The 22,186-nt window shown below is 36.8% G+C and overlaps 1 protein-coding gene across 4 annotated transcripts in view; it reads left to right on the plus strand.

Annotated features, from left to right (window-relative positions):
* The window catches only part of LOC120633905 (dystrophin, isoforms A/C/F/G/H-like), a 752,632-nt gene that overhangs the window by 297,465 nt on the left and 432,981 nt on the right, over positions 1 to 22,186 (plus strand). For all 4 annotated transcript variants that reach the window (XM_039904299.1, XM_039904301.1, XM_039904300.1 and 1 more), the window contains 3 exons: positions 255 to 466; positions 1,070 to 1,224; positions 2,209 to 2,350. In XM_039904299.1, coding sequence (XP_039760233.1) covers positions 255 to 466; positions 1,070 to 1,224; positions 2,209 to 2,350 — 509 coding nt within the window. The remainder of the gene's footprint in view (positions 1 to 254; positions 467 to 1,069; positions 1,225 to 2,208; positions 2,351 to 22,186) is intronic.

Consider the following 22,186-nt stretch of genomic DNA (forward strand, 5'->3'; position numbering starts at 1 on the left):
TAATATTTTACAGAGAGATTCGTCATGAAATATACTGATGCATACTTCTTAATTTTTTCGTTATTTTGTAACACGTTGTATAAAATAAAATAATAAAAATTTTTTTTAACCTCTTTATAACAAATTTTAGACCAAACTAACCGCAATATGAGCAACCTTTATATAACGAATAAAATACTTGTTTTTTTTCGATTTGTTTTATCGAGGGTGCACTGTTCTACTTTTATTTATGAAACTCTTTTATTCTATTCCAGTTACCGCTCTGAGAGAACACTGGGATGAGGCGAACGCTCGCGTGCTACAGCGGAAAGCGCAGCTAGATGCGATGCTTGGCGATTCGCAGCGATACGAGGCGAGGCGACGCGATGCGGACGCGTGGCTTACGCGCATAGAGACTCGATTGGGCGCCATGACAGCCCCTGGACACACTGCTGATGTGCTAGAAATGCAGCTTAGAGAACAAAAGGTAAGGAGCACGTCAACATGGATTCTCTATGTTCTTAATTCAATGGTTGAACAACAATTCCGGTTAGACACCGATTAGGTAGGGTAGGTCGGAGTATCAGAACCAAATGCTGTACAATTGAGATTTAAGTCAAGGACTAACTTGACAGTAGGATGAAAACCGGCGACCGAAGCCTACGGCTGAAGCCTCCCAGCAGACCTAATTGTCACGCATGGCAGATAATGTTTTACACCCACCTCACTGCTCTTATGCTGGTTGGCGATAATAATCACATCTTCGCGATTATAATCGGGACCGACCGATGGCATGCTACTTTCTTTCTCATACGCACTACGCACAATGAAACAATAAAGCGAAATTTTAACTAATATTCAAAATATGAAAGTGCGTTGGTTTGTATGTTGCTTATTTTTTCTTACGATCGACTCACCGATATTTTTTTTTAATCTGCCGTCAAATAGGTATTATTATTCCGGAAAAGCAGTTGGTAAAAGTTTTTCGCATTATTAGAGGTACTTATATACTTTTGTATTCTCGATTTGGTTTAGGTAAGTTATTTCAAATGTTTGGGGTCAATAAAGATATTTTTGTTTCATATTCCAGTCGTTCCATGCTGAGGTGCATCAATACAAGCACCAGATCGAGCTGTTTGGGCAGCTAACCCAGCGTCTCATCGCCGTTTATCGTAACGACGATACCACTCGCATCAAGCGCGCCACTGAAGCGATCAACCATCGATACAATGAGCTGAACAACAGGTAACTCCTCCTTATTATTATATCCTGGTACTATGAGCATTAAATGCCGTGTGTTCGACTCTCCTGGTCTCCCTGCGGGTGTCTTCTTCTTTCTTTTTTTCTTTCTTTGGGCTTGTCTCCGTACTTGGTCGGCCGGAACCTTCCGTTGTACGTAGTGCCACTGGTACGGCTCCCCGCTGGGTAACTCCAGCCAGCCAAGCTCACTCCAGAAGCTTAGCAGGCCGCCAAGTGCTTCAGGGAGTGATGCTGGGGAGCCAAGGTATGCTGTGCGTTTTCTTCTACTCCTCTACATTGGAGCAGTACGTGAGTCGGTGTTTCATCTGCCTCCATGCACGCCCTGCACAGAGGACTGTCGGTTATTCCTAAAATGAAAAGGTGTTTGTTTAGTGAGCAATACCCTGTTATCATGCTTACTACCTTCCTTAGTTTTTTCCGACTTAGTTTTAGTAGTTTGGTTGTTTAGTTTTGGAAAGACCTCCTTTGTATGTTTACACTCATTTCCGTTAATCCATAGCTCTGAGTGTGAGGATTGCGTCTGTTTATGTAGCCATGTTTTATATTCACTGAAAGGTATTGGTATGATCGGGTGTCATATGAGGCGACTATATTATTGCTACTACTACCATATAATGCGATCCCTAACCCTTCTGCCCGACTGTGATTACGGGCAAACTCTCCCTTTGGGAAGCAGAGGTCTTTAGTCCTACAGTGAACTAGTTATGGTACAAATGGTGTCTTTGGGCATGACGATGATAACACAGTGATAAAGGGTTTTGACATTTGCTATGGGGAACCGAGTTCAATCCCTGGAAGGCAACTTTTCATTTATTTATTTATTTAACCTCTTCTCATTGTAGGCTGGTAATGTTGTTGTTGTTGTTGGTTGATATGATGATGATGATGAAATGGAGGAAAATAAATGTATAGAGACTTAGCGTAATTCTTCTAGAAATCTTTTTTACCCTCTTATTTTTTCCTTCAAAGCATTGTGGCACGTGGAAAAGCACTCCATTCCGCGGTTTCGTCGCTGCAGAACTTCGATCGTTCTCTGGAGAAATTCGTCGCTTGGCTGAGCGAAGCGGAATCATTGCTGGACGCAGCTGAACGCGATCCTCATCTGCTTAAGGTAAGAATATCTCTTAAGCGTCTTAAGACTACTGCTTCAGTTTTCTCACTAAGAATTAGCAGTGTTCAGCTTTTTGTGACAGTGCCGTCCGGTGAAGTACTACCACCATGTAGTGACGGCAGATTGGCACAGTTTGCAGCGACCCTGTTTTCTGAGTCCAAGACCGTGGGTTCGATTCCCACTACTGGAAAATGTTTGTGTGATGAGCATGAATGTTTTTTAGTGTCTGGGTGTTTATATGTATATTGCTATTTATTTATTCATATTATATATAAAAAAACATGGACTTACTCACTCAAAAATGTTACCAATGTGTACAAGAGTGCACAGCACCTTGAACGGAAAATGTATTTTCCCATTATTCATGCTACTTTTTCTGAAATTTTTTGCAGTTTCATTATTTAACTAACCTCATTGGCTTATTAATCTTCGATATTTGACGAGTATCTAGAACAGGCTTAAAACATGTGCATAATTTACTCGCGCAATTAGCATAAAAAGCGCTTAGCACTTCATAATATAGTACCGTATAGCCAATGTAGATGGCGTTGGTAATAATTGTCTGATGCTGGCGCCCTCTAGCAGGCTGGTTTGACATCGACGCAAAAGGAAACCCGCATATGTGCTACAGTTACTGCACGTAGTTTAAACGAATTTCACTGCTACTAGTGACATCTGTTACAGGGTGGTATAACTATTACGCTTAGTGAAAATCAAAAGTACAAAAAGCAGTGATCTAACTTTGTTGAATTTTATTCCTTGCAACCAGCGCCCTCTCTTGCAGGGCGGTTTTACTTCTTCGCCAAATAGTAACCTTAGTTCGACTATAAAAACATAGATGTCTCTTTAAAGTTTTGATTCATTGAAAATACGTCAGTCTTAACGTTTTGTATAAGCGCCATCTATAATTCTTTTATATTATAACACTTGTTTCATTATTTTTTTGCAATCAGCGCCATCTCTTGTAGGGTGAGGTAACTACTACAGCAAAAGAAAGCAAATATTTCCTCTACTCTCTCTGAAAGGTTTGTTTCTATAAAGTATGATAAAACATAGATGTCACTGTATGGTTTAAAATATATATTACTTCAAGTGTTAGATACTATTACTATACTATAATTATTAATGGATAGATATGGTACAGTGAACAAATATTTATGTAATTCGACCGATGAACAAAATGGCGCTATCTTAGAATACTCGTAAACAACCACGGACCGCGACAGTTTTAATATATTGTAATAAGTTAGTGACATCTATTGTAGTTTCTATTATCTTATTATGAGAAACGTAGATGCCACTGGTATATTTAAAAATACTCAAAACTTTTACGTGATTTTTTATTGTGTTTTTTGTAAGTTCATTCTGTGATTGGTAGTATTAAATATATTTTATTTGAAATATTCTTACTAGTGACATCTGTAGTAAAACGGCTGTATTACGTTGTAATTTAAAATATTCTTCATAATTTTTTTTGATCTAAATTAGCTACAAAAGACCTGGCTGAACACAGTTCTGAACACACTTATACCGTATGGTCGATAACTTTGCATACAATTGACAACCCGATTCAAATAACATGAGGTCTATATTAAATTTATCCATGGAAAAATACCCCGCGGATCAGCGTGGTACAAGCGGAATTCTCCTCTAACTAAAATACCGTACTTGCAGAGTTTGTAAAAGGCGAACAATGCGCCCGTGATTATTTACAAGTGCCTAAACTTTAAGGATACAGCTTCCTTTAGCACCCCGTCTCAACTCCCAAGCTAACATAATATTTCGAGATCGCAACTTGCATCAACAAGTTCAATACGAATTTGTTAATATTTCGCAACAAAAGTTTTAACGACCGCCTGCAGACGTTTCGCAAAGTAAACGAAATTGTAAAAGCGAATAATGTACACAAAAATTTGAATTTTCTCTTGCATTTACTGACAAGAGTATTTGTAAAAGACATAGGTATCATTATTTATACGGAATGCTCTGATTTTTATCATCGTCATCTTTATCAAACTTTTACTGGCCCATTACAAGACATTGGTCATCTCACAGAATGACAAGAGTTAAAGAGATTATAATTATGCAGTTCGCCACGCTGGCCAAGTGCGGATTGGTAGAAAGCTGGTCAAGCCATGACCATGATCATGGCATGGCTTTCCTTCAGGTGAGCCTGATGGCTAGCACGGGCAGGAGACAAAAATGTTATCCCCTTATTATATCCCCTGACAGGTGATATAACTAACGTGTCCACCTGCTAAAGCCCGGGAACATGGAATAGGAGAAGTTTACCCCCGTTTATTATTGCACATATATTATTTGGATATCATTTCCGCTTGGGCGCCAGTGCTCTGAGAGTTGGAACAGCTGTGGGAAAAGATAATTTTATGTCCTTTCCCCGGGGAGATAATTGTCTCCTTCCCATGCTAGTCGTGCTGCTTGGCCCTCCTTTTATTACTGTGCTAGACTTGTCTTACTAGGTGCCTATATGAAACTGGAATTATCCAAATTCAAAATTCAAATTCTTTATTCATGTAGGCCTATCACATGCACTTATGAAGCGTACATACATATACCTATGTTGCCATAATTGTAAGGGTATGGTGATAACTACGTTCGCCAACTTAAGCCTAAAACTACGAGGGTACCATTCGCACCCTGGTCTAAGAAGAGCCCAAAACAAACAAACTCCTCCTATCCTAACATATAACCCTCTAAAACGAATTTATTTGGAACCATTTCATTTTAAAAATACGAAACTCAACGATACGAATGCTCTACAAATAGGAATCCAACTTTGAAAAAATACTTTTGATCTTTGCGCTGGTTTAAAAGTTTTCAGCAAAACGCATCAGTCGGCAACTGTGCCGACCGATGCGCGTGGTGACACTACACTTTTCGTATCACTAAGGAAACTGTTTAATAAAAAAAAATCCTTAAAGGAGAAAAATCCTTACAAAATTAAAGGAGACCTGATAGTTTTCTTTACCATTTTACTAAAAAGAAAACCTATTACCTATACTTGGAGGAAAGATCAACTTGTTTCAATTGATTGTCAGAGAGTCGCAAGCTCAAATACTGCTGTTTTCAAATTTTTATATGCATTTTAAATTTACCTTTTTATTTGTATTATGTCATGAAAGTGTTGTTTTATTAATTTAACACTTTACCGACAGAACCTAGTTGCTAGATCCAGGCACTATTAAAAACGTATAGATGTTCATTCGGGAGTAGAAGAAGACATAAAATAATACACTAAAACCAAATATTAAGAATAAAAAATAAATTAAAAATGTAGGCATGCAAAGGCGGCGTTATTGCTGCTAGCAATTTCTGACAGGCAATCTTTGTATGACAGAACCTGAGCCGGAGAGCGGGTCCATTATACTGTTTTCTTTCCAATTTTGTAATTGATTTATGTTATCGAATATGGACTTTGTCTGAAATAAAGATTAATATCATTAATATCATATTAATACTATGTTATAGTCCCTGGAACACTACCTAATATGAATACAATACATATATTGTTAACTCGAATTACATTAAACATTTTAAAAAGGTTTTCTTAAAGCAACCAAAATATTGCATATTGTCCATGAATTATGTTATTTCAAGAACAAATTTAACAGAATAAGTGATATGAGAACGCATTGATTTTCGAATTACGATAACGGCCTCGTTTTATTCCACTAAAAGTTAGCCCTCGATGGAAACCTCACCGGGTGTTAAGTGATGATGCCGTCTGAGATGAAACGGGCTAACCTGTTACTGGTATGACAGTTGTGTTAAACGCATAACTACAATTGTTAATGCTCTCACTTTTAAATCATTTGATTAAATTTTCGAATTATTTGGTTTTGTCATAGTATCTCTGTGTTATTGTCATTGAAATACTATTATTAAATACGAACCCATGATGTTCCTAAACTATACCAAACGAATGGTCACCCTAGCGCTACAAACATTGTAAAGGCGACGTCTTTAAGCGCAAACTTATACCAAGCTCACTTTGTGCTCAGCGAAATCATAACTTTGCATTATATTCAACATTTTTACATTGATATTATTTTTCCTCTATTATGGCAGCGTTGTTAGAAATTCCAGATATTATTTTTTAGTTCTATCTCCCTTCGCATATTTCTTTGAGGTTGCTTGGGTCATAGTGTTATTTTTTTTCAAATTAATGTTTTGGTTCTTAAGGTCCTTTAATTCCTGGGGTGTGAAAATGAGTTTATTTGTTAGTTAGTGATGATACAGTCTGAGATAGTACGACCCACGACAACTAAGGGTCTCCTCCCACAATGATAACGGTTAAAAGGCCGTAGTCCACCACGCTGGCCCATTGGTGGACTTTATACGCCTTTGAGAACATTATAAAGAACCAGCGGTTGCCCGCGGCTTCAAACGTGGTTTATTGGTTTTTCATGAATCCTGCGGGAACCGCACATTTTTCCGGGATAAAAAACAACAGATGCAACCAGGGCATAATCTAACTCCATTCCAAAATTCAGTTAAATTGGTTAAGTAGTTTTTGCGGGAAAAAGTAACAAACATCCATCCAACCATCCATCCAACCATCCATCCGTCCATATTATTAATCTTAGGCATGAAGGTTTTCTCACGGTGTTTTCCTTCACCGTTGAAGTGTAGCGTGCTAGGGTTCAAACTCGGCCTTCCGAATGTGATGCCGAAGTCTTTACTGGGCTTAAAAAACCATTAGTCCCAGTCATTTTTACTAATAACCGACTAATTCTAAAATCAAGAAAATACTTGAAAATGAAAATAATGAAAATACATCTAAGAAAGCGCATTTCATTGCTGCAAGGATGCAGAAGATAAATGGTAGTCTAAGGAAATAAAAAAAAGAATTTGCCGGTCCGTAGTCTCATATAATCGCGTAGGAGAGTAGTTTGCTAACCACCATTAACTTATGCGTAGGAACAGAACAGAGGGGTATTGCATGATCTAAACTTTGCCGCAGTTTTAAATTGGTGGGCAAAGTTGTATTATGTGCGGCTCACCGTTTTTGCGTTCACTCTAAAAGTGGGAACTCTATAATTGCTTATTCACTGTACTTTACTGGTGATTTTATACAATATTTTTTGTTAGTAATTGTAATTTCAAGCGGTCATAGCCTCGTAGCTACGCCAACTCGTCCACCAATCCGCACTGGGCAGCATGGTGGACTACGGCCCTAACCCCTTCTCGTTGTCGGAGGAGACTGGTGCTCTGTATTGGGCCGGTAATGGGTTGATATGATGATGATGATGCCTCGTGGTTAAGGCTTCGGCTCCCCGGGAACCGAGTTCAATCCCACACCTCAAACTTTTCGGTTATGTTCGTTTTTTAATTTGAGCAATTAAATATCACTTGCTTTAACGGTGAAGAAAACATGCATGCAGAGTTCTCATAATGTTCTTAAGGGCGTGTGAAGTCTACCAATCCCCACTTTACCAGTGTAGTGGACTACGGCCTTAACCCCCTTACATTCTGGGAGGAGGCTCGTGCTATGTAGTGGGCCGGTAATGTCATTATGATGACGTCATGATCTTGGTACCTTTGACCTTTCCAAATGTACCAAGATAAAATATAATTTATAGGCTACTAGGAAACCGTCTTCATAAAGTATAACTTAAACTAAGTTTTTATACAAAAATTAATATAATAAATTGAGCGAACAAAAAAATAAGGTGGCTTCTTTGAGATACTGTATTACCTAATCTGTAATTATCACAACATTAAAATATAAAAAAAAATATCACTGTATTTTTAAACATAGAGCTCAGGGATTTTTAAACTACTAATGAAAAGTTTATAATCAGAGACTATAAGTATTGTCCTTTTAAAATGTGAAAGTGCGTTATTAAAAATATAAAAAAAAAAATTGTGTCATTCGTAAGATTTTTTTTTCTAATGATGTCCTTTCGTTTTTCAGGTAAGTCGCGAAATTCATTGGCAGCTTTTACTTCAGTGTTGGTGAGTGATTTTTTTAACTTACTGCTAAATCTATTGATATCGATACACAGTTTCGTTTACTATTATACCTATTTAAAGATGTAAGAAAAATAATGCGGCTATATACTGTATAAATCACAGTGTAAAATAAGTCGTTTGACAGGTCATAGCCCGCGTTTATATCTTTACTCTATGGTTGGTTGTCATTCTAGTCAATGGCGTGCATAGAGGATATGCACAGGGTATGCAGATGATATAAAATGAAGAAAATCTCCAGTCCGAGTTATAAATACTTAAAGGTAGGCTTTTTATAACTATTACAATGCCTATTCTCAAGTTTTTTATAACTCGTACTGAAGATTTTCTTCATTTTATATCATATGCATACCCTGTGCATCAGCATACCCTCTATGCACGCCACTGATTCTAGTCTATAGTTCTTTCGCTTATACGTAACCGGTTGTTATAAATTGAAACGGGAACCTTTATAAAAAAAATTATAATAATAAGGGTTGTCAACTTATATTTTAGGTTACCCTTACCTGAAAAGGAAAAGAGGTACTACTGAGTTTCTTGCCGGCTCTTCTCGGTAGAATCTGCTTTCCGAACCGGTGGTAGAGTCACACAAACATACATACTTGACGTTTCAAAAGTGCTTATAAAGTAGGCCTACTTGAAATAAATGAATTTGAATTTGAATTTGAATCTGACTTAACTTGAGAACTGTTTTTTTGAATTATAAACATTTCTCTAAATCCAGTTGATCGAAACTATTTATGAGTAGTAATTGACAGGTAAACCTTTTATTTATTTATTTATAATAGACAACCAACAATAGATAAACTATCACTTAAAAAATGTTCACCTATTAACAGTTTATCACAGCATTCATGTAAAAGCAAGTGCATAAAGTTTTCCATAAATTATTTACAGTGATTAGTCTTTTAATATAAACCTTTAAAAGTATAACATAAAATTATTAAAAGCTAAATTAAATAATTTAATTTAATCAAATAAATCTGATTTAAATAATCAGAGTCACTCAGCGGGCGATGGAGAGAGCTATGTTAGGAGTGTCTCTACGTGATCAAATCAGAAATGAGGAGATTCGTAGAAGAACTAGAGTTACCGACATAGCTCAGCGAGTTGCGAAGCTGAAGTGGCAATGGGCGGGGCACATAGCTCGGAGAACCGATGGACGTTGGGGTTTTAAGGTGCTGGAATGGCGACCCCGCACCGGTAAACGCAGCGTAGGTCGGCCCCAAACGAGGTGGACAGATGACATCAGGCGAGTAGCTGGGAGCCGTTGGAGGCAAGCGGCCCAGGACCGTGCATTGTGGAACTCCCTACAAAAGACCTATGTCCAGCAGTGGACGTCAATTGGTTGAGATGATGATGATGATGAAATAATTAATATTGATGTCTTAAAAATAATAAATAAAACTAAAAAGAAAATCAGGTCAATAAGTAGAATAAACATCTATATATAATCTTAAAATATCTATAGTACAAGCCTTGTGTATAGGTACATATGAATAATTCATCGATGGATAATCTACGAAAAAAAATGAACAAAGAAAAGTAGATTATGAAAGAAATGAGAATACACATAAATCGAGCCCAAAAATATTACCGATATTTTCTTTATTTCCTAAAACCCTCCTACACTTGATGTGATTTATTTCAGCGAGTGAGTTAGTGATAATAAAATCTACATAAGGCGTCCTTCACACATGACGGGCGCCTGTGACAATCGCCTCATACATAATGCGCATACCAACTCGAATCAATTGGGATTTGTCAAATATTAATCCATACACACTCACGCGGGCCCACCTGCGTTGGTTGTCAGTATTCCGTGATACTGTATTGGAGTTTTCGCACGAGCATTATCTGTATTAAAATTATAAATGCGAAAGCATATCTGTGTGTCTCTCAACTTATATCTATAATAATAATAATAACATCGAATACTTGCACAGACATAATCAAGTAGTCAGGATAATTCATCAACAACTTGCTCTTCATTATCGATTTTGAGAAGCCTTAATATAGGTACGACCCGGCGTCAGTTTTTGAAAATAGCAGTGCATTGCTCTACTGGGATCGAACGATTATCACTGACAGGTATATTTCAAATAATAGACCTGATAAAGTGCTAGTCGATCGATCAGTGCGCCGTGTTATTGTTGACATTACTATTTCACGTGACGATAATCTGGTGAAAGCTGAAAAGTAGAAAGTATCGTAAATACTTGGACCTTGCTCACGGAATTACTGCCATGTGGGGTGTTGAGTCGACCGTTTCAGTCAATGATCTTCTCGCGAAAAGCTTAGACCAACATCTCAAGAAGCTTTCGCTTGGTTGTTGGATCAAGAGTCGGATACAGAAGGCAGTAGTCCTTGAAACAGCGCGTATTGTGAGGAGGTTCCTCACTATGAAGCCCTGACTTCCCGTCGCTTGGGTAATCAAATTCCGCTAGCGGAGGAGTGTTTTTTTTAATTTAATTGTTTGAAAAGTATATAAATAAATGATAGATAAATAATAATTTATTTGCTAGAATTGTGGGTAACAATAAGTTGTTTTACAATAATTAAAATACACTCCTACACAATCTACTGCCAACGACAGTGTGCAAATCTTTTCTGATTCTACGGAATAAGATTCAAACTCATTCGAAAAAGGAAAAATAAAAAATCAAAAATGAAATTAATTATGGAAATAATAATTATAGTAATAGATAACCGTAGTTGCACTGTTGAATTGGTTTATTTGAATGCAAACGGTTCCCCGTGACTGCGTAGATACATTTTTTTACTTTATAAGTACCTACCTTATTTCATATACAAACCTTAACCCGCACAAGGGGTACTCTATACAATATACCCCGATCTCCTGCCTCGCATCAACCATACTTCTTGGTGATAACAAAAAGAACATCCGGATAAGTTTGTAACGGGCTTCTTCTAAGACAAGGCCCTCGCATCTTTAGTTTTAAGTCTACGAATGTAGTTATCGCCATGACCTCACTACTATGAACATATTTTTTATATAATATACGCATCAAAAGGGCCATCTATGTGCCTTTTGAATAAATACATATCTGACTTTGACTTTAACTTTGACTTTGACTTCCGTTATTGGATAGGAATTTCTTCACAATTTTATAGGGTTAATTTTAAAACGAAAGTAGCTTATGTAACTCCATAATATAACATCAGCTATCAACCAAAAGAAAAAAGCAGATACTATCAAATCAGTCCAACCGTTTCTGATATTAGGAGAGTATTCGAAATTGTATGAAAGTCATATGTTTCTGATGCGGCGGGCTTTAAAATATACTAATATACTACGACAATAGGTACAAACATCGCCATCTAGCCCCAAAGTAAGCGTAACTTGTGTTATGGGTACTGAGATAGCTGAGCTGAATATTTTTTATGAATATAATACACATAAATACTTATAATATACAGATAAACACCCAGACACTGAAAAACATTCATGTTCATCACACAGACAATTTCCAGTTGTGGGAATCGAACCCACGACCTTGGACTCAGAAAGCAGGGTCGCTGCCCATTGCGCCACTCGGCCGTCAATCATCATTGCTTAAATGAAAAAATCCTGTAGTGAACAAATAACAATTTTGTACCTATATGAGAAATTAAACTCATACGATTTGTACGTATACAAAGTTCTGGACAACTGCTAGTTAGGTTCGTGTATAAAACAATAGCTTTCTTAACTTAAATATATAAGTTAATTTTAGAGTAGGATTTTTAATACTTTGAATCCAGCAAGTTGAAATTAACCGTCGAGTTCAGACTGAATAAAACCATCGCGTTTCGAAACACCCTCACCATTACACAACCCAGCAGTGGACGTCTATCTGTTGATAACAAAAACTAAAGATACAAAGTGAATTTCTCTCGAACTTCGATAAAACGATGGCTAAACGATATTCACGAATCAACGCCGATTAGAAGAATCGTTTCGAAGTCGTTTAAAAACAATTCCAGCTTTGGCTTGCCGATTTAGCATGAGCGAATGCATTTTATATCGGGGGACCTTTAATAATGGCGGCCTTATAAGATCCGGAGGCCTAGCGAAAAATCCCGGCAGCTAGCGCAGTTTAGCAATCATACAGTAGGGAAATCGGTTTTAAACTCAAGCTTATAACTTTCACTTTTATAACATTAGAATGTTATAAAAGTGAAAGTTATAATGGAATTGTAGTAATTTTTGTTGCTTAGTCAACGGTTGTTCTGATTTGAACAGCAATGAGCATATAATATATTATTTCATACGTTTGACGGCCGATTAACGCAGTGGGCAATGACCCTGATTTCTGAGTCCAAGGTTGTGGGTTTGATTCCCACAACTGGAAAATGTTTGTGTAATGAACGTATTTCAGTTTCTGGGTGTTTATATGTACATTATAAGTATTTATGTATATCATTCATAAAAATATACATCAGTCATCTTAGTACCCACAACACAAGCTACGCTTACTTTGGAGCTTTGTGGCGATGTGTGTATTGTCGTAGTTTATTTATATTTATTTATGTTTACATTATAAGTCATCGTTCTCATTCACCGCCTAGTAATGTAAGTACCACTGATGCTCATAGCATCCTCTTTTAGGAAGTTAGGGTAGAGGGTTTTATAACATAATTTACCATATGCACAATGCAGTAATTATCGATAAACGACAGATTTTATAGAGTTTTACGGTTGCAGACTGACGGACTTAGATACTTATTTTATAGATTTTAGATCCTTTGTTATTAATTAGAATAAGTGATAGATAACTGGGCTCGATAGCTAAACATACTCTTGGCAATGTTAAAAAGGGTTTAAGCCATATTCAAATCTCCAAAGTATTCAACCAGTAACCGGTTTGGGTAAACATTGATTAAACAGCACTTGCGAAAGGAACCCTTCGCTTTCCTGGAAAGCTTTTACGAATTCGATTCTGAACTGTACGCTCGCTTAGCTGCGTTTTTATAAGGAATTACAATATTTCCGCGCGGACGGGCCCAAAGAAAGACGTCCGATAATAGGCAACCCTTGTTATCGATAAAACGCCCGCTCATACTCTGTGAAGCCGTCAAAGTGCGACCTTTTGTTTTCAAGTTTTAATTCAAAATGTTCCGAATTCCTGTGAAAAGATAAGAATCCCTGTTTCCGTCCGTTCAACTGTTTAATGTATTTTTCGACCGAAAAAAGAAGATGAGGTCTCGATACGGCAGGAAATTCATTATTTAACTGTGTTCGGAATTTATTTTTAACGAACTACATTAATTTATAGCGAAATATCACCTCGTTACTTTCCCATACAAAGCAGGATTTGTCACGGCACAGGACTGTCGACCGGCCACGAGCTGACTGATTTGGAAACTGGAGGAAACAGTATTATATAAAAAAGGGACGATATGCAGTTCATTGCTGGTTTTTAAAACATCTAAGCTTTGATACTTAAAACTATTTTTAAACTAAGAGCTCATCCGCGGTAAGTTAATCAAACGGAATACATAATGCAATAATATTTTTTTCGAAATCAAAATGCTATTTTTGAGATAAGCACGTTAAAACATGTCGACGTAAACTCAAATACATATATCTTTCTATAGTATATCTTTATGAATACGGGATGGTTCTTGACTGGGATATCAAGGATACCACTATCCGATAACTTGTGAACTGTCTTAAATACCATGACAATACTTTTAATTGCTGCCCAATTTGAATACCTTCCAAGCGTATTTAACGCATTTTTTTGGCTTTACGGAACTTTATAATATATTTTACGGAAAAGATTCTATTACCACAGAGTAAAGATAGTAACCCTTCTCATTGTTGGAGGAGACCCGTGTCCTTTAGTGGACCGGTAATGTGGCGATACGATTTTGATGAAAGATAGTCATACAGAGTTGTAACGAAGCCGTCTAGAAAAACCAATCTTGCGGTAAGTTGGCAATTGCCACGTAATCAAAGGCGTTGAACTACTGTATCATTTCTTTATACTGTGGTATTACGTTCTGTACCCTAACATACACATTTAGTGTCTTAGTGGAGACCGTTTAGGGATCACATTATGCTTGTTCACGGGATATCAGAAATTCTACGATGACGTCCGCTAGTAGCTTGGTATGAAAATAGTGTTGATTAAAAAATTCGTGCTGCTTTTGTGACTCCTGCGGTTGGTAGTGCGGTTGACGCGGCAGTATGCAATAAACTTAGCTTCCTTCCAAATGCTTCTCATTGCGTAGAACTTTAGTAATTTCGGCAGTGTTTGGTTGTCAGTGGTTTCGTTCAAATAAAAGTTTTTTGCCCAATATTCCGAATCCCGCCCATATTACAATCACGAACTTATTTTACTCAAAACATTTTTTATTTACGTGCTCGCAAATTATGTTATGAACTTTGATATTAGTTATTGAATATTTAACTTATAAATATAAATAAATTGAATAAAGGAAATATCTGAAACGTTAACTTCTGCACTATGCGTAACTTTAAATACATCGAAAAACCTGTTCTGGGGAATGAAAATACCACATCAAAAGCTTACATGCGTCGTAAAGAATCTTCTAAAGCACCACCAAAACTCTGCCTTAAAAACTATTTTTAACTAATAACCGTGTAATGCACAAAGCGATATTCACGTTTCTTTTTTTCTCGCTGGGAATACGTTGGTACATTTATTGTTGAGGCCGATTAAGCGATATGCTGGACAAACAGTTTTCCGCCGACGCTCGTAATATACTTACTTTACTCAACAAGGACTTAAACAAAATTCTATAAAAAAAAAGGATTGTGTGGTTTTATGTTGGAGTTGGTAAAAGTGAAACAATTTTCACATTATAGACATTTAACTAAAAATTTTCGGAATAATAAATCTTAATTTATTAATCTTAATTTTATACTTAGAAAATGGGAATGATAGTGGGAAAAAATAAAAAAAAATAAAAATAGTGGTAAAAGTAGACAACTAATATTTTTATGGAACTCTGTGTCTTAGAGTACGACTTACTTAATATCTATTCGTGTTTCAATTATTTTCAATTATTCCATTATCAATTCCATCTTCATCATAAATGTAACCAATATTTTATACCCTATACACTACACGGTCAGCTGATGCGAACTATAGGCGCCGCCATATTGGTCTAGGCTGCTCTGACGAGCGCCAGTCACTACCCTACTTCGCGGCCGACCGTCACGCGACACGCAACACACAGCCGAAAAAGTTTGAGACTTTGCAATAAAAGTGTCACTTTAAAACAAAACCAAAAAATCCATTAACTTATATGGTAATTAGTTTCCGTAGCTAATTTGACATCTGCCATTAAATTAGGCGGAGCACAATCTCTTTCATCATCAGCCGACCTAAAAAAAAGGGGAACGTTCTCAATTCGACTACAGGTTTTTTTTTTTGTTACGCCATTACTCCGCGAATTATACACCGCTTTTGATGAATGATGAATGTAGAAAATTACTAGATGCTTTCTACTGTATAAAAGGTAACATTTTAATTGGCACCGGCTAAAAAATGTTGTAGAAAATATTTATATCATGCGCTTAAAGTTCTGTTTATAGCCAGACCGTAAATATGATAAGGTATCAATTATAGGCAAACACCAAACGCGTTTTATTATCTTGTAGGTACAAAAATATTTCATTTTTGAACGACCAGGAATAAACTGAATTTTTCAATAAAAATTTCATTTGTATGGAAATTATTTAAAACTGCTTCATATTCAGGGAACGTTTTCATAAAATGCCGTTTTTAGAATTTCAATTGTATTTAAATAACTTTTAAATTGAAGTTCAATATGATAAATAAAATTTAAAGGAATCGAATCATGTACGGGCTACCTTTTGACAGTGGGCAGCGACCATGCTTTTTGAGTCCAAAGCCGTGGGTTCTGGAAACTGTTTGTGTGATGAACATGAATATTTTTACGTGTTTACGGGTGTTTGCTTCTAACCTTGTACCAAGCTCAAGTTCGATCGTGCTTGGAGTACTATTCCCATTTATGGGATGGCTCTGCCAAATATTGGCTTGATGCCTTGGATTTGGTGGATCGCCCTGCTATAAGGCTCATCGGTGACCTAGCCAATAAAAAACTTCAGAGTTTGGAACATCGTCGCAAGGTTGCCTGCTTTTCGGTATTCTATAGGATATATTTCGGAGACTGTGCTCAAGAGCTGTTCGATCTAGTTCCCTTTTACCATCGAACCATGAGGCACCGTAAGGATCTGCATCCCTACGTGGTCGATATACCGCAGACGCGTACGAAGCGCTTCACATCTTCGTTTCTGATCCACACCGCTAGGATCTGGAATACCCTTCCAATTTCCCAACAATATGCGTACCTTCAAATCAAAATTGAATAAGCATCTTCTAGGCAAGCGCGCATCATCGCTTACCATAAGGTGTGATTGCAGTCAAGCGCTTAAACGACTTACAAAAAAGGAGGAGGTTCTCAATTCGGTTGTATTTTTTTTTTATGTTATTTTAACTCCAAACTCTGGCATTTATAAACCGATTTGAGATTTTAATATTTGTTCGCGAGGGCATACTGCCCATGTGGTCCCATTTTCATCAGGTCAAGATCTGTTTAAGGGATCCTGTGGAAATTGAGAGAACTTTCTACATTAAAAAATGTTGTAGAAAATATTTAGGATTTCTTGCTTTTCAGTTGTATAACAAAGTCGGTTTGTCTAGATTTTTAATGTTCGTTTTCACGTTAGAGTATAAATTCCGTGGCATTCCTAGTTAGTTATAACGACACCCGGCACTCCGCGTGAAAACAATTTAGTCTGCAAAATAATATCAAGTAACTCGCATTAAAAAGTCGTTAGCTGGAACATTGGGTACTGACTTTTGGAAAAAAAATGGTTCCGCTGCAATGTTGTAAAGAGGAAAACAATAATGAAGTAGTAAAAACTTAATTATAGACGCTTTGTTTTAGTTACAAATAGAGCTTAATGACAAATTAAACTCCAATGGCTCACTATTGGACTATCTCACTCACTATTACACACACACACACACACACACTCACACACACACACACACACACACACACACATATCACATACACACGCACACACGCACAACGTTAATATATAATATTTTAATATTATAAAACGCAACTTACTTCTTTTACGCATATAACGGATATTGTTATGGAAGAGCGGAGTCTTCTGATACAGGTGTAGTACTACTACATCTAAAAGAAGGTCCCAAACTTGCAATCTTGTTAAAACTGTAAAAATTTGGAAAAAATAAACTATTTATTTATTTATTTTATATATTAGACACCGACGAAAATATCATATTTTAAGTTTTCTTTACACTATTTTGTTTCATCCACATACTCCGACTTAACTTAAAGATCGCTTTACATTTCTTGGTGCTTTCTCAATTCTTTCACTTACTCTCCGTTCTCAGAGTGACAATAAGCTGGAAGTGCCAATCAGCCGTACGCACTGTTACAATGAGTCATTTACTATCAAGGCAGTTAAATTGTGGAATGATCTTCCACGTGACATTCGTTACGCTAAATCACACAGTATTTTTAAGACTCGTCTAACACTGTAAGTTTGATTATTATATTCCACATTTACTTTCTGTCCCGATAACATTATTATATATAGTTTTAATATTAGTTATTTTACCATATAGTATTTCATTTTATTTTATATATGTACTGTTTTTGTAATTTTTGTAATTATTATTATGTATGTATATTCTTAAGAGTTTTGTGCACCGCTATAAGGATTCACATGTAAGCCAATTCCTCATAATGGTTGCCTGGAAGAAATCACTATAAGTGATAAGGCCGCCTTGGTTACACAAATTTAATTGTACCTTTGTTGTTTTTGTCTCTTTTATTTTTTTTTTTCTTGTGTGCAATAAAGTATTTTTGATTGATTAAATGATATATTTATTTGAAACTATTAAGACTCGCCTCAACAACAAACGTTTACCTATCTTATAATATAAAAATGAATCGCTGAATGTGTTGCCAAGCGCAAATCTCAAGAGCATTAGAACCGATTTCGCTAATTCTTTTTTTAGAATATTCCTTGAAGTACGAAGATGGTGGTTCTTACGAAGAGAAATATTTAAAAAATTGTCTGAAAAAGTCTAAAAACAACCCTTTTCTATAGGTACTTTTAAGTATACAAACGTTTTGTATACTCAAAAGTCAATTTAAACTTTAATATCAAAACATAAAGTTTAAGTGTTAGTGTAGAGGTTCCAGAAAGAAATATAATATAGTTTAAACTCGACTTGGTAGGTGACGCTTAAATGACGTTTTTTAAGATATTAAAACGGGTAGTTAACGATTTGGTTGCGCACCGACGAAGTTGCGCAGGTCAACAAATATCTTTCAATAAAGAAATAAAACTACTCATACGCCTTCAGATGACATAATATATTTGACAAAGCAAAAGTGATTTTTTATTTACTCTAATACTAGGTAGTTATTTGAATATGGGTTTATAGTAATTTACACCACCTATTTGTTCTTGCTAATGTTGTCCTAACCCTAAGGTTGCCTGGCAGAGATCGCTTCTAAGCGATAAGGCCGCCTTTTGTATTCTTCTCCAGTTTTTGTGTATTTCTATATTCGCCCTTTGTTTTCCTTACTATGTGTACAAATAATGAGCGTAAATAAATATTAATTGCTTTTTTCTTGTGTACTGAAGGTAACGCTAGTATACGATAACCGATAAAATCCTTACAGTAAATAAAAGTGGTAGCAACGAACTACTAAATCTTTAACTCTCAAGGATTGCTATTTTCGGTAACTATGGTTCTCAAGTCAAGGATACTATTCCGTACCATTTATTATAAGTGCTCGAGTACTTCGAGAGCTTTCGATATGAAGTAGTAAATTTAACGTTAGAAGTGGCCAAGGGGCGAAAGGCACGGGAATCTTAGTTTCAATTTCTGATTTGGGATAGGAATAACAATTTATGTTCAACTGCGCCAGTCGGCAGGGTCGCTGCCGACTGGCGCAGTTGGCAGCGACCCTGCTTTCTAGTCCTAGGCCGTGGGTTCGATTCCCACAACTGGAAAATGTTTGTGTGATGAGCATTAATGTTTTTCAGTGTCTGGGTGTTTCTGTATCTGTATATTATAAGTATTTCTCAGGCATGCAGGTTTCCTCACGATGTCCTTCACAGTTGAAGAAAGTGATATCAGAATTGCTTAAAACGCACATAACTTAGACAAGTTAGGGGTGCGTGTTGGGATTCGAACTCGCCCCCCTCTATAGTGCAGTCGAAGACCTACCCGCTGGGCTATCACCGCAATTACATTGTAATTACACCGGCAGCTACACCATTCAGAACACAGCAGATGCTGCTTGACGACAACCGCTCCGCTTTGTGGCAGAAATAAAAATGGCGGTAGAACTTCCCCGAACAAGTTTTTCACAAATACTACTACTACTTTTTACGTTTTATGGGTTATTACGAGTATGTTATGTATTAAATATTATTATTAACGGCTGACTGGCGCAGTGGGCAGCGACCCTGCTTTCTGAGTCCTAGGCCGTGGGTTCGATTCCCACAGCTGGAAAATGTTTGTGTGATGAACATGAATGTTTTTCAGTGTTTGGGTGTCATTAAAGGAATTTATGAATATTATTCTTAAAAATATCCATCTTAGTACCCATAACACAAGCTACGTACTTTGGGGCTAGATGGCGGTGTGTGTATTGTCGTAGTATATTTATTTATTTATTACTGGAATCGATATATCGACGGCCGACTGGCGCAGTGGGCAGCGAACCTGCTTTCTGAGTCCAAGGCCGTGGGTTCGATTCCCACAACTGGAAAATGTTTGTGTGATGAGCATTAAGTTGTTTTTCAGTGTCTGGGTGTTAATATGTATTTTCTAAGTATTTATGTATATATAATTCATAAAAATGTTCATCAGTCATCTTAGTACCCATAACACAAGCTACGCTTACTTTGGGGCTAGATGGCGATGTGTGTAATGTCGTAGTATATTTATTTATTTCTATTTATATATGCTTAGAAATTAGACCTATCTGGGTCGCAGCGTGATGTTATAGCATATAACCATCTAAAATAAATGGGCTCTCGAACGCAAAATATTTGGAGCATGCATGGTATTTGATAGAAACAGGAGTTACTTTGCGAAATTCCATGATATATTATGAATAACAATTAATCTTTGTAAAGTCAACATCTCCTGAGGATGCCCCGGTTTCGGAGCGAAACGTGCGAAAAGAGGAAATTTGCCGAAGATCTGTTTGGTGCGGAGTACAAGGATTGAAGAAATTATAAATTACACCATACAGATTCTCCTGCTGTTCGCGGAGTATAGCAAATTGGGCTTAATTTTCATAATATAGCAACATATATATATGTTTCATGGTATATTTTCTGAGATATTTGCATTAAAGCGTTAAAACATTTAAACAAACCTACAAGCTATTTAGCTATAATATCAGATTAGGTTATTTAGTGCCCTTAATAATTTCTTCTAGGTTTACATTATGAAACAAATATTTAGGAAAATACTTTGCCCCTCGTAATAAATCTATAGCTTTATTTAAGAGCAGAGAAACGTATAAAGCTGCTCACATACTATTGTGAGAAACGTACGACATAATTAGCGCAGGGTTGAGCTTTGTGGCTTTAAGTTTGAGGTCCCGGGTTCGATTCTCGGCTGAGGCAATTTGAGAATTCCTGGTCGACTGGAAAAACTAGTCTCGTCTGGTGAGAGGCTTCGGCCGTGGCTAGTGCCATGTTAGACAAAGACGAGCCAAGCGATTTAGCGTTCCGGTACGATGTCGCGTAGAAATTAATTAGGAGTGTGGGTTAAATATAACTCCGTATCTCTCTATGGCCCGCTACCATGCTACTCAGCATCATCGCTTACCACGCGGTGATACTGCAATCTTGTTGAGGAAAAAAAAGCATCGGCCAAAGTGAAAATAAAAAAGCGGTCATAGTATAAATTTTCTAATGGAGATTTTCTCTAACTTTTGAATTTTGGGCTTAGTTTTTTTTTAAATAACGAAGAAAATCGTGATGGATTTCGTATATTTTCTTTTACATACAAAAATGCGCGTGAAACTTGGTTTTCGATTTTGAAGGTTATACTTAGTTAAAACAGGTTTGCTTAAAGTTTGCTTAAAGCCGCGATAGCTTGCTGCTATCGCGGCTTCTGTGGCAATCTGCGATTAGCTTCACGGTATATCATATTCGATGTTTTTTGCGGAAAAATGTGAAATCCGGATGGAATTTTTTAATCCCGATCATAAACAAAAGGTGAAGAAAGGATGAAAGGAGTCCCGAGATAGACCCGAGCAATACATTAGTGGTTCCTTATTTGACGCACTACTGAGTTTTGAAGCCCTATTGGTAGGACTTCGACTTCACTTTCGGGGGCGTTAGAATCCCAGCACGCACCTCTAACTTTTCTAAGTAATGTGCGTTTTAAGTAATTAAAATATCACTTGATTCAACGGTGAAGGAAAACATAGTGAGGAAACGTGTATAATTTAATAATAATAATATACTACGACCATACACACACCGCCATCTAGCCCCAAAGTACGCGTAGCTTGTGTTATATGGGTATTTTTATGAATAATATTCATAAATTCCTTTAATGACACCCAGACACTGAAAAACATTCATGTTCATCACACAAGCATTTTCCCAGTTGTGGGAATCGAACCCACGGCCTTGGACTCTGAATGCAGCGTCGCTGCTTACTGCGCCAATCGGCCGACGATATGCCTGAGAGTTCTCCATAATGTTTTCTAAGGTGTGAGTCCACCAATCCGCACAGGGCTGGCGTGGTGGACTAC

The sequence above is a fragment of the Pararge aegeria genome, chromosome 22, assembly GCF_905163445.1.
Source record: "Pararge aegeria chromosome 22, ilParAegt1.1, whole genome shotgun sequence".
Taxonomy (NCBI): domain Eukaryota; kingdom Metazoa; phylum Arthropoda; class Insecta; order Lepidoptera; family Nymphalidae; genus Pararge; species Pararge aegeria.